This window comes from Drosophila mojavensis, unplaced genomic scaffold (genome assembly GCF_018153725.1).
Source record: "Drosophila mojavensis isolate 15081-1352.22 unplaced genomic scaffold, ASM1815372v1 contig_74, whole genome shotgun sequence".
NCBI classification, from domain to species: domain Eukaryota; kingdom Metazoa; phylum Arthropoda; class Insecta; order Diptera; family Drosophilidae; genus Drosophila; species Drosophila mojavensis.
In genome coordinates, this window is record NW_025318899.1 from 6,933,753 (window position 1) to 6,950,230 (window position 16,478).

Consider the following 16,478-nt stretch of genomic DNA (forward strand, 5'->3'; position numbering starts at 1 on the left):
AGCTGCAGCACTCGTAACGTCATCAATTAGCCCAAACACTGAAGGATTGTGCGCGTGACGTGTTGGTGCCATTTTCGTGCGTGGTTTTTAACCCAACCAATTCATACGATTGCCGCTCGGATAGCGACGCCGCCGCTGCCTCTAGCTGAGCTACATACAAATACTGTATAAAGAAGATTACTGCAGCGGAATCAACAAAAGCCCTTATCTCCTCATTTTGTGCAGTTTAATAGATTGCCGTATTAACATTCATTCAGCTCCAACTTAAACATCACTCAATGATTGCAATCACTACGCTCTAAGTGCAGCAGCGATTCAAATCAAATTCGTAATTGACACATGTGAAATACGTTTAAAATCGGCTGTAGTCAAAGATATACATTGTACGTAGACAGGTAAGTTTCTAAACCATACTGCAAAACGAGCGCATTTTTCTGCAAAACATATGTGCGTGAGTATGAGTGAGTGTGCCTGAGTGTCTGTTATGTGTGGGCCGTGTGAATGCTTGCTTGTTGATATGCGGCTTATAACCAACTTTTGATTTGATCGTATGCTTAGATTACGCAGTGATTCTCTTTCTATTCACACCAATAACGACAGTTGTGTGCATGTGTGCGTGTGTGCATCAGCAGCGACCACTCCACCAATACCCAAATCCGCCCCACTCTTCCATTCATCACTTATATGCATGTATTTATAGAGCACAGTCCATGTGCGTTGGATTTTTTTTTTATTTTGACACTTGTGTATGTGTGAATTTACAATATATATATATGTATATACGTGCATATGTATATATGCTATTCTATATGAATAATTTAATGTTATTTTTTGGTATTTGTTTTGTAGTTCTAAATTTGATTTTTATTTAACTATTTGGGGCAACTGAAATGCTTCGTTATTGCAAGATAACAAATTTTGCATAAATATATGTATTTAGTAGTATCTTATCATTAGATTAGTTGTCTAATTTGGTAATACTATTTGCTGCGTGGGTGTTTAATGAATATGCAGGCATACATATATGTACATATGTATGCTTTGTATGTGTATGCGTATGTATTTGTGTGTGGGGCCGTATATATAGTGGCCTATCGGCAATGACATATTTATCATATCAACATGTGTTTGGAAAGTACTTTTTAATGCTCTACTTGTAGTTAAAATTGGTAAACGGTTTAATAATGCTGTGGACTTTGTATATTCATATCTGTATACATTTACATAAAACAATACATTTTTTTTGGTAGCTAAGTTCTTGTATAGCCTACACACTCGCAGCACGTTCACCTGTTTGCTAACAAGTTTGTATGGAAGTAGTATAAAGGGTATTACCAGGCAATTTAGTTTAATACGCTACTATCTTTAATACTTAAGCTACTAAAGATAATTGTAACTAGAGTGAAATAGAAAGTTCCAAGAACTTAAGTTTATCCATTTCAAGAAAACCTGCATAAAGAGTATCCAAAAGCTGGTAATTCTAACTGAGAAAACTCTGCAATAATTGTATATATGTATATATGGCACAATTATAGAGTTGATTGAGGTTTATCAATTGGCAATGGTCATGGAACAGAACAGAACAATTGGAATCGCTTCCAACATGCGACTGCATATAAACCAATTCGCCAGCAATCGAATTGAGAGTGCAACGAAGTGAATTACATAGTTCATGCAATGCATTTTAACGAACACATTTTAGCACCACCTGATCGGCCCTCGCATTTTATCAGGAAGCATTGGGACATTACAAGGCGATTACCGCATGAATCTCGATATAGATCTAAAATGAATTATTTATCGTAATGAGCAGCCCTTCAATAAGTTTACTTTGTAGCCGTAAATCGGTATGAGGTACAGGCACAGGTACAGTCCAGGTGTATGTTTGTCAGAGTAGCATATGTCGTGCTACACTTGGACCCTCGTAATACACTATTTACTATGAGTGCGGCGTAGTCAATGGACAGGGGAAGGTCACTCCACATTCGACAAATGACTACGATAGCGACAGGCCAAGTCGGTAACAGCGGCAACGACATCAACTAAAGGCAACGTGAGCGGCACTCTAAGCATATTTACTATAAACATATATATATGTATATATAATATATATCAACTTGTAAATCTTCAAGTCAGCTGCTATTCAGAACATTAAGCTCATCCATAAAGTTAATATACCCTGCAAAGTTTGTGCAAGTGTTTGTGTCCAACAGCTCAGCTGCCGTTTAAGGAATCTAGATCAATTTTTACTTAAGATTAATATAAATTTTGTGGAACTCTTGTAAATGTTAAGTATTCTACTCCTTTTCATGTCGACTTCTTAATATTGGAAAGTTTTTTCTAATCCTAGTACTCGTTTATCCAAATATTCGTTTTATTTTCTGTTCTGAATTAAAAAAAAAATTATGTATTCTTGTTAATTTTAGTTTGTGCTGTGTTCAGGAGGGTATCGCGACGGCGGGCATTGCCCTAAAAAAGCACTCGCAATTTGTTTGTTCAGTCATATGAGCCGGTCCATATCTACCTAACTATATTATTAGCTGGCGGCTGAAATTTCATGTTGTGCTCCCTGCTGAGTGGAGAATTGGAGAATTGGAGATAACGTGAAACGAGCTGAGTCGACGCTGAGTTCGTTTCGCGGGCTCGACAACCGGTAATAATACAACGAGCCCAAATTTTCGTTCGTTTATGCTGTGTATGTGATTTGCTATCGTCGTGCGGCTTTAGGTATGAAATTTCAGTTTTCAAAAGTGCTAAAATGGAGATTCAACGATAAAAAATGCACATGACTCAGCCACACAAGTTTATTGGCCCTGAAGATTTATGTGGCTTCGTGGAAATTATTTATTATTTATGCCAGCTTAGCAATTACGATCAGCAATTTGTTTTTTCTCCTTGATATTTGAAGATTTTGGAATTTGGAGCTCTTGAGACTGAAGTAGAAGTTTATATGAAATGAAACAAGAGGATCTGAGAAAGCTGCGGATCATTTCTTGATTGTTTATCTGAACGATGCATGCATAGGCACTTTTAAGAGGATTATATGATTTTATTATATTACTAGTTATGGGAAAGCTCATTCAGAAAATAATATTTATTTGTTTATTAGATAAAAATTCCTTTAAGTAAATCGTAGGAGTATAATTATAAGAGCTGAATTTTTTACAGATTTCTACTGAAGTTTGGCAAATAGTTCTAAGTATTATTAATAGACACATCATTTGTGCTACTATCCAGTCTATCTATTCAATCATATCTCCAATTCCAAATTGATTTATTTATCTGATAGTGTCCTAGCCTAATTTATGGTCATCAGTACTAAAAATTGAAATTTATTTTCACCAAGCATTATGAAAGTACTAATAATAGTAATAGTAATAGTAATAGTAATATTCCAGCAAAAACGAAATATTTTATATACAGATCTCCTAGTTTGCGATCGATATTATTGAGCTCATTTATATATACATATAGTATTTTTGTTTAACTACAAGCTAATTCGACACTCTGGTCGATTAGAGCACGCCCCATTCCCTTGTTTTGATAATAGAGTGCTCCAAAAGATTACCAACCAGACGGAAACTGGGCGCGACATCGATGTAACAGATCAACAGAGAGACCCGACCCACACACATACATACATATGTATATAATGAAAAGCAATTCACACAAGTTTACTATATAAACCAGCTGAAAGCGTCGCGCGCTACTCAGTTAAGTTTTGTTTGAAAGCGCGTCCAGAGCTTGGCCCAGTGGCTGGTGGGTGTGCGGGTTGCAGCAAAGCTAAATTAGCCAAATTATATGAAAAGAATATACATATAGAGATCGTATAGAAAAAAAACTAAACTTCATAAAAGTTTGTTTGAGCTAAACGTGAATTTCATACTCAGGAACGAAGAACTCATTAATTTCTCTCAGTGTTTTACTGTGTGTGTGTATGTGTGGGTTACAGTGGTGCAAGAGATTAGAATATGAAATATTACTGTCAAAAAGTTCTTGGATATTTCATATACAAAACCTTACTAAATATAACTAGCACCTAATTTCTCTCAGTGTCTGAAAATGCTCTTAGCTACTGTTTGCTGTTTACTGAGAAGCAAAACTATTTAAGCCTACGTGCTATAAACTCTATAAAATATGAGACTAAATTCAATAAATCTTATAGAAATTCTTAGCAACTTTCAATTTCTCTCAGTGCTATTGTGAAACTTTAAAACAAAAATCTTTAACAAATCTTATACAAAAACAATTTTCTGAGTTCTTTAATATATTTTCTATAATTTAACATGAATGCATAGCAATTTATTTTCAATTAGATGCACTGCAATTTCTCTCAGTGTTTCGTTGAGTATGTGTCTGTGATTTCATGAAAAACATGCAAACTGAATTCAAATGAGCTTTGATTACAAATAAACAGAAAATACAACAAAAACAACAACAATTGGCGGTCAGCACTTGACCAATTGACTGAGTAGTCGAATTGATTGGCAACGGCAAATTGACAAATTGACAAATTGCAACAACAACAAAAAAAAAACAACAACAACAAAAAACAAAAAAGACATCAGAAGCAAATTCAATTTTAATAAAAAAAAAAAAAAGAAACGGAAAAAAACTTTTGTGTGAGAAAAGTCGGTCGTTTATTGAAGCGTGGCTTCTATTTGAAATATTTCTTTTTTCTGCATTTTGTTATTGTATTTTGTTTAATTGATTTTTATTGCCATATAATCAAGTTGTTGCAGAGTTGGTTTTATTTATTAATGTTTTTTTTTTTTTTGCCTGGCAACAAGTGCACGTTTGACTTCAACCTTTCACCTTCAGCGTCGCCTGGCTGTGTCGCTCGTGCGTCCTTGTCATTGCCCAAGTGCAATGCCACGCCCACCGGCCACCCCCATGACCTTCACGCCAGCAACTTTAGTGCAACAACAGCGGCAGCGGAAAACGGTGACGTTTCCCTTTTATTAGGTCGATGATAGTTGATAGAAATTGCGTAGGTGCAAAATACGCCTACTCACGCTAACTTCAGCCCTACGTAGCGTAGTTCCAGGCAGCGTGCTAGTCGTAAATATATTTTTTGACTAAAGTTTTATCAATAATTGGGCTGCCCGCCCGCCCTGCCGCCCTGCCGCCCTGCCGCCTTCCAGCTGGTTTGCAGGAAATCAAACTAATTGTCTGGTAGCCCATTCAGTGCGCAATTGCAAAATTGTTTAAATGACAACAACAAACATAATAAACAATAACAACAACTACTGCAGCTAGTTAAAGCAATAACAAAGCAATTTTCAGTATTGTGTTAACGTATTTTATACCCTCAGCCCACTGCAACTGCATAACAAATTGAGGGTATATTGATTGTGCAAAAGTTTCTGCAACAGATAGCAGCTTGAGATTATGATATTCTTGATCATGATAGTTACTAATTAAGAGTAGAAGTGTATTTTTACTATAGAGTTAGAGTCGAAATGCTATATAGTATGTGTATAATAAATCCTATAGTATAGATGAAAATCGTTTAAGGGTTTAGTTATTTTGAAGCTAGAGTCAGAAAATATTGTATATTGTATAGTCTCCTACAGTAAATACACAATTTTTCATCAAATTCACTTTTATAAAAGATTCCACAGTTCTTTCAGGGTATTTACTAGTCGATCATTTCCCTCTTAAAATAGTTTCGTTATTTTGGTTTGTTGGCGTTGCGGCAACATTTTCTATTGCTATTGCCATATCTTTCACTTTTGCCACGCGCCAAATGTGGTTTGCATTTTGCCTTGTTGCAGCTATCGATGACGTCGCCGTTGGTGGGGGGAGCTGTCTATGACTCCCACACTTTATATAATCGCGGCTCGTAGCTAATTAACTTGACTTTTCGTGTTGTTTGGCAATCGCAGGCAATGCATTAAGGCGAAAGCCGCTTAGCTAGCAAGAACAGAACTTGACTTGAGTGAGTTTTAGATAATGTGAAGGAATGCATATAGGGAGACTAAAAGTGCAATAGTTAAGACACTAAAATCTTAAACGAATGTAAATGAGTTAAAGATTGTCTCATAAAGAGCTTATCTCAGTGGACTACAATGTAAAGTGATAACTTGTGATAATAAAAACTGGAAAATAATGCGCAGAATTTTTGAAATTTCATCTAGTTAGCTAACAAATACCCTGTGATTGTGGACTAGTAACTCATAGCAATTCATAGAGATGAGCTGTTTGTTATCTCATGCTCCAAGTTGGTATAAATTTTCTTTTCTTTTTAGATTAACCAATAGTTATGACTATATTACATTTAATATTTTTTTTATAAACAAATTAGATAATGATACACATTCATATGTCTATATATAATTGCCTTTAAAATTCTTGTTGATCTGCCAAACCATATGGTTGGCTCAACTTGTCTCTTGTCACTGATCTAGCAGACAACTGTGGTTAAGACTCCTTCGGATTGTCACTGGATATAACTATATAAAGAATAGAAATTGAAATATTAAGTGAACCTACACAGAGAACATTTATAAGCTGCGATTAGAAAACACGTTTTAATAACATTTTCACACCTACTTAGAAATGATTGATTCGCTAAATATGATGCCAAAGTTGAGTTGAATTGAATTGGCAGCAAGAAATGCAGCCACAATGTGCCATTTAAGGCAGCAGCCAAAGTGGTTGAGTGTGTGTGTGTGTGTGTGGCATAACAATACGTGTCCATATTTGGAGTCCTCATCAAGTGGCCGCCAAATGAACTTGAACTTCCGCTAATTTGTTGTTTGCTGTTATTGTTGTTGTTGCTGTTGTCGGCTTATGCAATGGCTTTTGTAATTTGTGATCGACACATGCGTAATGAGTGTGGGGGTATTCACAGTGTCGTCCACCACGCTTCATTGAGCCGGCCAGCAGTTAGCTAATTCCAACTATATATTTTTTTACCTGCTTGCAGATTCAACAAAGCGCTGGAATTTCGGAATATATAATGAGCAGATTGGGCCACAACATACGAAAATAAATCAGTCACAGAAGTCAGTGGACAGAGCGGGAACGGCGGGAACAGAAGCTGGAGCGGCAGCGGGAGCAGGGGCATCAGCAGATTCAACAACAATTAGCAATAAGCATCGAGTGTCCACGATGGCACGACACATAATGGCCGTCTGTGTGGTGTGCCTGCTGTGTGCACAGCGGTTGCATTGCCAGGATCACGATGCGGACAAGCTGTGGGCGACCCAGCGCACAACGATCAGTCTGAATGCACATTTAGCCAATGGCAATCTAAGTCCATCCAGTGAGATATCCACCGAACAGAGGCAGCTGGCCGATGAGAATGATACCCAGAACTATAGCACAAGTCCGCCCTTCAAGAGACACAAGCGACACGCAGGTCGCGACCATGAGCACGAGCACGAGCACGGCGCGCCACTGAAACACGTCCCGCAGATTACGCAACACTACCTGCAGCAGTTGATGCAACTGCAAGAGGCTCTCAATGCCAGCAGTTTGCGTACCCTGATGCAGCAGCTCGGACTGCAGCATCTGGTCAGCAGCAATGACAGCGTAAGTAGCTGCAATTCTTGCCAACTTCAAGTCTGATTAACGCCCTCTTTTTAATATATTACAGTGTGTGCCAGTTGATCGCCTGGTGCATCATGTGCAGCCGCATGATCTCAGCCATATCGGCGATAAAGCTGCGGAGCACCCACTGCTGTTGACCAACTGCACGCTAATACCCAACGGCACGAGCACCAGCATTGCCTGCACCCCAATCGAAGCCACTGCATTACCACAGCCGGACTATGAGCTAAATGAAAGGGAACTGATGTATCTATGTCCAGTGCTGCTGCACGAATTGGCGACGAGCAGCGGCGGTTGCATTGCGCCCGAAGTTTTAGCTGATATTGATAAATTCGAGGCGCAACAGAAAGATGATATTTTGTATGGTAAGTTCGGATATTGCGACAGGAGGGAAATAATGTGTAACAGTGTTTCCAGTTTAGCCTCTTTCAAGCTAGATCTAGCCTGTTTAAATAATTATAAATATGTACTTATGTGTGCATAGGCTGTGTATCATTTATTATATGTTGAAGCGCCAGCAGTTGTTGAAGAACCAGCATTTTCCTTATCAATCTCCATAGCGTCCCGCTACAACGGGATTCTTCCATGCTCCATATCATTACCAAATGGATGATGCAATATTCTTGTGAAATGACAACAGTCGCCGAATTTCGAGAATATCATTGCACTATGGGCGATTTTTCTTGATCGGTGGCATAAAGTCGAAAAATTTATGGTGTAAGATTAAGAAAATTTTTGTATTCCTCAGTTGTTAGCACTCTAGTTAGATGGACAAATTTGTTTGTTTGTAACGGGGGTCAATTCTTTCTTTATGGCAACAAATATGCAATTTTCCTCTTCTTGGTATTTGGAACAACAAGAACCGCAGCCGAACAACTTTTACTATATATTAATAGCAATATCGTGTGAGTTCCTAATCAATCCAGGAAAGTATCGAAGTTTTTGAAACGACTTTTTTTCTCTATATATGCAGACATTTAAAAAAAAAAAAAAAAAAAAAAAACCCTGGAATTTACGTATATTTTAATAGGGGGCAAAAAAAAAAAAGGCGTGGCACAATTGAAGAGAAAAAAATCCGACATTCAAGTAAAATATTAGTAATATAATAATAAAGGCTTCTAGCTTTATTTGTAGACTTTATGCCCATAGTCAATGCATTAACTCAACTGCAACGATCGCTATATAAAGAACAGCAGCACAGCATTTCTTCAGTCGCCCGGTGGGGGTCAGTAGTCTAGTGCAGTAAAGTGAAATGGAGTTTGTGTAAATATTCACGGGCGTTCAGCTAATCATGATGATTGTTGTGATTGTGATTGTGATAATGATGGTTCATTTCGGCATATTTATTGTGCGAGGTAGAGAGCAGCGATTGTGCGGCCGCTGCCTCATCACTCGATCCTTCTTGTTCAGACTTGTCACAGTGCCGATTGCTGCACTCGCCGCTGGAAGCATCGCCGCCAGCGCCCGCAGCTGCTGCAGCTGTGGACCCAGCAGGCCCTGTGCCCTCGTCCGGCAAATGCATCCACACATCCTGCTTATTATTTACTGTGATCTCGTCATAGCAGTACGGATATGAGCTATACTTTTGTTTGCACATTTTGTCACCAGCCACCGAATTGTATATTTCCTTTAAGAATTTCCTCCAAGTATTTCATCCAAGACTTCCTTCTAAGTAATTCCTCGGTCTTGAATGCATAGCTGAACACCCTTGAATATTTACACACACTTCACTGCACTAGACTACTGGTCCCCACCGGGCCGGGACGACTGAAGAAATGCTGCAGCTGCTGCCCTTAATATTGGGCGACTTTCACTCGCACTCGAGCTCCCGCTCAAAAGTTGAGCCCGCAGCTGGGTAGCGATCGTTGCAATCGAGCGTTAGGTGACCAATGGGAACACTCTGCTGCTGCAAGTCTTCTAGCTTCGTTTTGTTCAACTATAAATAACTATAAATGCATACATATAGAGAACTTAAATGATCTACTATAGTTCTTCTTCGGCCCTTGCTTTTGTTAAGCAGACAGACATTTGAGCTTGGATATAGGCAAACACTCATAGTTAAAACGGATTACCACATTACGTATATACATGTATATATATGGTGCGGGTATACCTATTATTTTAATATATTTATATTTTATTACAGTATGGATTTATGCCTTTTCATCGGTGTTTGCATGTGGTATATTGGGTCTTGTGGGCGTGGCCATAATACCATTCATGGGCTCCCGCTACTACAAGCACATCATACAATATCTCGTATCACTGGCCGTGGGCACGATGACCGGAGATGCGCTGCTTCACTTGCTGCCACACGTAAGTTTTGACTAGAAAAACTACAAAATAAACTTTACTAATAGTTGGTTATCTATGTGGTTTAGTCGCTGGCTGGCCAGGACGAGCGCGGCATGATCATGAAGGGTTTGGGCTGTCTTGGTGGCATTATCTTCTTCTATGTCACGGAACATGCGCTGACCATGATATCGGAGTGGCGCAAAAGCGTTGAGAAGAAGGAGACAAAGAAACCATCACGCGCCAAGGTGATGCGCGATCCGGACTCATCAGTTAACAATTCGGTGGCTGGTGACAAAATGTGCAAACAAAAGTATAGCTCATATCCGTACTGCTATGACGAGATCACAGTAAATAATAAGCAGGATGTGTGGATGCATTTGCCGGACGAGGGCACAGGGCCTGCTGGGTCCGCAGCTGCAGCAGCTGCGGGCGCTGGCGGCGATGCTTCCAGCGGCGAGTGCAGCAATCGGCACTGTGACAAGACTGAACAAGAAGGATCGAGTGAAGCCATAGCGGCCGCACAATCGCTGCTCTCTACCTCGCACAATAACTATGCCGAAATGAACCATCATTATCACAATCACAATCACAACAATCATCAGCAGCACCAGGACAGCAGCAATACGGCAACAACTGAATTGGACACCAACGCTGGCTCCGTAAATGGCGCGAAGGATAAGAACGATCATGTGACTGTTATATTGCGCGAACATGAATCCTCCCATCATGGACACAGTCATCGCCATGGACACGTGCACTCGCCACCGGAGACGCTGAGCGCTGTTGCCTGGATGATCATTATGGGCGATGGTCTCCATAACTTTACCGACGGTATGGCAATTGGTGCTGCTTTTGCTGAGAATATTGCCGGTGGCTTCTCAACCTCATTAGCTGTCTTCTGTCATGAGCTCCCGCATGAACTGGGCGACTTTGCCATCTTGATGAAGGCCGGCATGTCGGTCAAGTCGGCTGTGTACTATAATCTGTTGACGGGAGTGCTCAGTTTTATTGGTATGATCTTTGGCATTGTGTTTGGACAATCACAGGAAGTGGCCCAATGGATGTTTGCCGTGGCTGCGGGTCTCTTCATCTACATTGCGCTGGTCGATATGGTGAGTGTTTGGGGCTTTTGTCAGCAAATCTCTATGCTAAACTTTGGATCATTGATTTCATTTACAGATGCCGGAGATCTCGGCTGCGCACAAGTCGCTGGCACAGTTTTTGTTGCAAATTCTGGGCATGCTCAGTGGTGTGGTTATTATGCTATTCATTGCCATCTATGAGGGACAATTGATGAACGCATTTGGAACAGCACCGACTAGCTCAGTTCATCACCAGCATGTGCACTAAAGGAGCTAATGAGGATGAGATATAGAGAGCGAGAGCCACGGAGAGAAGGAGATCCACTGTCTTCAGAGCCAAGCAGAGAATCTTGTAGCGTATTATGTGTATTTTTCGAGCATAGGTCTTTTTAGTTTTTGTATAATTGTAGTACTCTATGTTATATATATATTATTTACCTCAGTCCACATTCAAGCACACAGTTTTACACACATACATGCATACAAAAGAGTCATCGCAAATCATTAAGTAATTAATCCCATAAGATTCGCATTTGTTAAACAGTTTATGAAACACACACAGATGGACATTTGTTGACTGCCACTGAAACGTTGTCCGCAAATTGAATTTCGTTCCTAAAAGTCTCATAAGCCAATTTGCGTTCGTTTTCGAATCAGTTTGTATTGATTTATACACACATACACATACACATACACAATCAGCACATACACTCAACATACATACATAACATACACACCCACATTTAATGTAAGAAACTTTCAATGTGCATAAGCTATAAAGTGATTATGAATTTAAAAAACGATAAAAAGCAAAACAAAACTTGCTTAAAAAGTTAAATATGAACACAGAAAACATCCAAAAATATTCAGAAGAGAAACAATAATTGAATTGAAACAAAGGCGAGCACTGATGAATATGATAGAGCCTACAAAATGCATATAATCGCTATAGACGTTAAGTCTTTGAAATGAAACCCAATCTTAAATTTACGAAATTGCGATTCAATATTGTAGCGTGTATATTTTTTAAGGCAAACAATTATATACACATAGATTTTTTGTATTCTGTAGTCTTTAGGGAACGCACGTTAAAAAAACACATTCGACTAAGCAAAATAATTTTGTATATCCTTTATATATGTGTATATATATATAACGGTATATATACATATAATTACAAATTATATTTAGCAGTACTTAACGTTTTGTTTCGTACTACTTTTTGCAATCCACAAAATTATTTAAACTTAATTTATTGCTATCGTAATAGGACTTAATAGGGCATGATCATATTACCTCCTTCTTTTTTGGCATCATAATTTATGTTCGTTTATTTTTTATGTTGAAATAAACAAAGTTTCAAATATGCTTAAACTTATGTTTTTCTAACAAAAACGAATTTTGTGTTTTATTTTTTATTTAATTGCACACACAGACACCCACACATAACTAAACGTAAGTGATTGTGATTGAATATTGAATTGAGTAACTAAAATTTGTAAAATGAAGCGAAAATCTCGGATAGAGGACTCTGAGAAGCAAATACCCACAACATTTACACACACAGCTAAGTATGACATCCTTATTGGCTGAGCAAACAATAAGCCCACACTAAATGCTATTGAGGCAGTAAAACCTATATATATATACTAGTTATAAGCTCAAAATTAAACAATACTATATATATATATGAAAACATTTTTCTAAAACTAAAAAAAATTACATTCTTTGGTGATATCAAGCAAAAGGCAATTGAAACGAAATAAACATACGAGTATAATAATAAATTTAAGTCGATATAATAAAACAGCATTCTTTACGAACATTTTTAGATGTATACAATGTTCTAGCAATGCACTTTCACACTTCCACTCTTTAAAATTTCCAAATAAATGTTTTCCGCATCATACAAACATCACTCAAGTTTTCTCTAAATATTACGCGCGTGATGTATCGAAAATTGCATCACTGTTGTAATCGATAGCTTTCGATAGGCGATTATCTATTTATTTCGTGTGCCGACAGCTTGGCAACTCTTTGTATGTTATTGGTAGAGCAGGCCAACAATAGTGGCGCTGTCAAACTGTGAAAGATGCCAGCGACCGGGTCGAAATTACTGCTGCCAACGATTTGCAAATTTCTGGCTATTTTCTGCATAATTATTACACAGAACAATGTGGCTGGCAACCTGAACCCCACCGCCATCGGCGTGCATAGACGGTTTGAGTACAAGTACTCGTTTAAGCCGCCATATTTGGCTCAAAAAGATGGGACCGTACCGTTTTGGGAATACGGTGGAAGTAAGTAAACGAAAGGGGGTCTCAGCTCCACGTCAGTTGTTTTGACCACTTGCGCAGCTTGCCGTGCGTGCGAGCGAGACAGCAAAACGGCCAGCATCAGACAAGAAACTACGAACGACAACGCAACGCCAAAGCAACAAAGTGTACACGCAGGCACTTTGTTTAAATTGGAAATTGTGTATAAACTAAATGCCACCTGTTGCCTTTACATTTCAGACGCCATCGCCAGTGCCGAAAGCGTACGCGTGGCGCCCTCGTTGCGCTCACAAAAGGGCGCCATCTGGACGAAATCACAGACAAACTTTGATTGGTGGGATGTGGAGATTGTGTTTCGTGTGACGGGACGTGGACGCATTGGTGCCGATGGTCTGGCCTTCTGGTATACAACAGAGAAGGGTGACTACAATGGTCCTGTGTTCGGCTCCTCGGACCGTTGGAACGGTCTGGCCATCATCTTTGATTCGTTCGACAACGACAACAAGCACAACAATCCCTACATCAGCGCCGTCGTCAACGATGGCACCAAGCAGTACGATCATACCAATGACGGTGCGACTCAGTTGCTCAGCGGATGCTTGAGAGATTTCCGTAATAAGCCCTTCCCAACGCGTGCTCGCATCGAGTACTATAACAATGTGCTCACCGTGCTCATCCACAACGGCATGACGAACAACAACGATGACTACGAGCTGTGTCTGCGCGCCGATGGCGTGCAGCTGCCCAAGCACGGTTACTTTGGCATCTCGGCGGCAACTGGTGGCCTGGCCGACGATCACGATGTGTTCCACTTTTTGACCACGTCACTGCATGCTGCCGGCCAGGTGCAAGAGCCACCGAAGGTTGACAATCAAGAGAAGCTGACGCAGGAATACAAGGAGTACCAGGATAAGCTGGAGAAACAAAAGCAGGAATATAAAAAGGAACATCCAGACGAAGCGGTAAGCTATCTAATCAATGTGCGCAACTTAGGGCGCGTGGCTATAATGCCATAAGTTGTCTGCCTAATCCACGTTGACACTGAATTGTGTGATAGACGGGCGTTATCTGCGCCGCTGATAATGCGTGTTGAGCTAACAAGGCTTTTCATTTAACAGCACAAAGACGAGGAGGAATGGGAAGAGTTCTACGAGTCGGAGAATCAGCGAGAGCTGCGTCAAATTTGGCAGGGACAAAGCCAGATAAATGAACAGTTGCGCGAACTGTCGCGCAAGGTGGACGAGATCATTGGACGTCAAGAGAACACACTCTCTCTAGTCTCGCGTGGCCTCGCGGCCAATGCCGGCCAAGCGTTGCCTCCTCCAGCAGCTGGCCAAGCGCCACTGCCTCAGGTATCCGCTGGCGTCGGAGTCACACGGCAGGATATAGACTTGCTGATTGCTAATCAGAACATTCTACTAACCACCATACGGGAGATACGTCAACTTGCTGGCGATATCAATGTGCGCACTGATAATATACAAATAAATCAGAAGAACGCGCCCACTGCGCAAATTCAGTCCACTGGCTACGATGTGCAGTCATTGATAACCGAAATGCGCGATGGCATGAATCAAGTTAAGCAGGGCATCTCCCATGTGGGACAGAGGTTGGTCATCTACTGAACTTAATCATATTCCTGATGTTTCTAATGCTTGCTACGTTTCAATTACAGATTGGGCATGCCGCAGCCTGGGGCACAGACGGCACCTTGCCCCACCGGCAGCTGCGTGGGTGTTACGTTGTTCCTAAGCGTTACAGCTGTGCAATTGCTGCTAGTATTTCTCTACAATATATTCAAGTAAGTCAATCAATTATACACTCGAATTGTCTTATCTAAATTCATATTCTATTCGTTCACAGAAATCGCAGCGAGGCGCAGGCGAAAAAGTTCTATTAGGCTTTCGGCTCAGCTAACCAAAACAATATCTAAAACGAACTCACACACACTCAGCACACACACACACACCTGACTAGGCGGCAACTAAATTTAGTTGAAATGAAATACTTAAGACTTCAGCGTAGATTACTCTACACAATATTATATAATTGTTCGTTTTACGTAGACCTAATTGATTGAATAGCGCCAAGGTCCCAAAACAAAAAACAAAAATAAACAACATTATATGTGACTTAATTTGATAACAACACAAAACAAGAAAAACTGAACAAGAAAATTAGAACAATGAAGAAGCCTCATGACAAAAGCCACAAGACAAATTTCATGCACTTCTAGTACAGTAACTAGTGGAGCTAACCATATCTGCAAATCTATCTATCCTCTTCCATTTATATTGTGTTTGTAACCTATCTGTTTTTTTTAATTAAGCCAAGTCTAAAGTTTCAGTCTATTCTCAGTAACTGTGCATATCAAACGTGTGCAGCCGCATTTGAAAAGCAACATGAAAATTATATAAGAAAAAGAATATAAATTGTAAAACTTCTATGAAAATAATATACATAATGAATTCCATAAATTTAGCCAATAAATACTTTATATGTTTTTTGTATACATTACTTTGTGCTAAGATCGTCTGAGTCTTCAAGTTGAAATTGGCTTCAAGTTCTTCCAGACATTAAAATATTCTCCATTTAGTGCGACTTAGCAAACGAGTTTTTTCAGCTCCTTTGTTACGAACCTGAATATTATCGAATGTGATGAATGAATTTATCACACTTTTTGTTTACCTTGCATTAGACGTGTTTTTTATACTGAATATTATATAATAATTATAAATTATAATCGAAATGAGCAACGTGTGTTTTTTTTTTTTATATGTTCCATTCCAGTCTCAATGTTTAAAGTGAAAAAAAAAAGAAAATAAATTTATAAAAAACTGTACGTAAATATATATATCAATAGATCTTTTTCATTCTAGAGGAATGTAGATATTAATTAATTAAATATGGGTAAATTATTAATTAAATATTGGAGGTAAATTATTTTTATTAAATTAATTATTTATGCTTAACAGTTAGTTGTTTGTGTAACAGTTAGAAGCTGGCTTGGTGAAATTCTTATACAGATGCTATCCGAGATCATATAGGTCTTTGAGAAGAAATATAGAATATCGAAATTTCGAAGTTTCTTGAAATTGAACTCTGATAAGATGGATGTTTTTTCAGGTCTACTGTCCGACTATCCGTGCGCTCGTGTTTATAAATAAAGGCTTAACAACTTCTTAAATTTGTAGAACTAACAATATCCAATCATGAACTTTTTTCAATTCCCAAAAGTTCGATAGCAAATAAATAAGTTGGGTATATA

General features: G+C 39.1%; 2 protein-coding genes across 3 annotated transcripts; both read left to right on the forward strand.

Moving 5' to 3' along the window:
* The first annotated feature begins 269 nt into the window (after positions 1–269).
* On the forward strand, positions 270–12,308 carry LOC6581648 (zinc transporter foi). Of its 2 annotated transcripts, none has more exons than XM_015161956.2 (6): positions 270–383; positions 6,932–7,539; positions 7,604–7,922; positions 9,704–9,873; positions 9,939–10,964; positions 11,032–12,308. In XM_015161956.2, exons 2-6 carry the CDS (start codon positions 7,117–7,119, stop codon positions 11,200–11,202), a joined length of 2,109 nt encoding a protein of 702 aa, XP_015017442.1. In that variant the 5' UTR covers positions 270–383; positions 6,932–7,116; the 3' UTR covers positions 11,203–12,308. The 2 variants fall into 2 exon arrangements, with proteins under 2 accessions (XP_015017442.1, XP_002007372.1); XM_002007336.4 differs by lacking the exon at positions 270–383 and adding an exon at positions 3,729–3,759.
* A 681-nt stretch (positions 12,309–12,989) lies between these two features.
* LOC6581649 (protein ERGIC-53) lies at positions 12,990–15,959 on the forward strand. The gene is made up of 5 exons (XM_002007337.4): positions 12,990–13,234; positions 13,451–14,172; positions 14,329–14,819; positions 14,886–15,011; positions 15,074–15,959. Exons 1-5 carry the CDS (start codon positions 13,027–13,029, stop codon positions 15,108–15,110), a joined length of 1,584 nt encoding a protein of 527 aa, XP_002007373.1. The 5' UTR covers positions 12,990–13,026; the 3' UTR covers positions 15,111–15,959.
* The last annotated feature ends 519 nt before the right edge of the window (positions 15,960–16,478 follow it).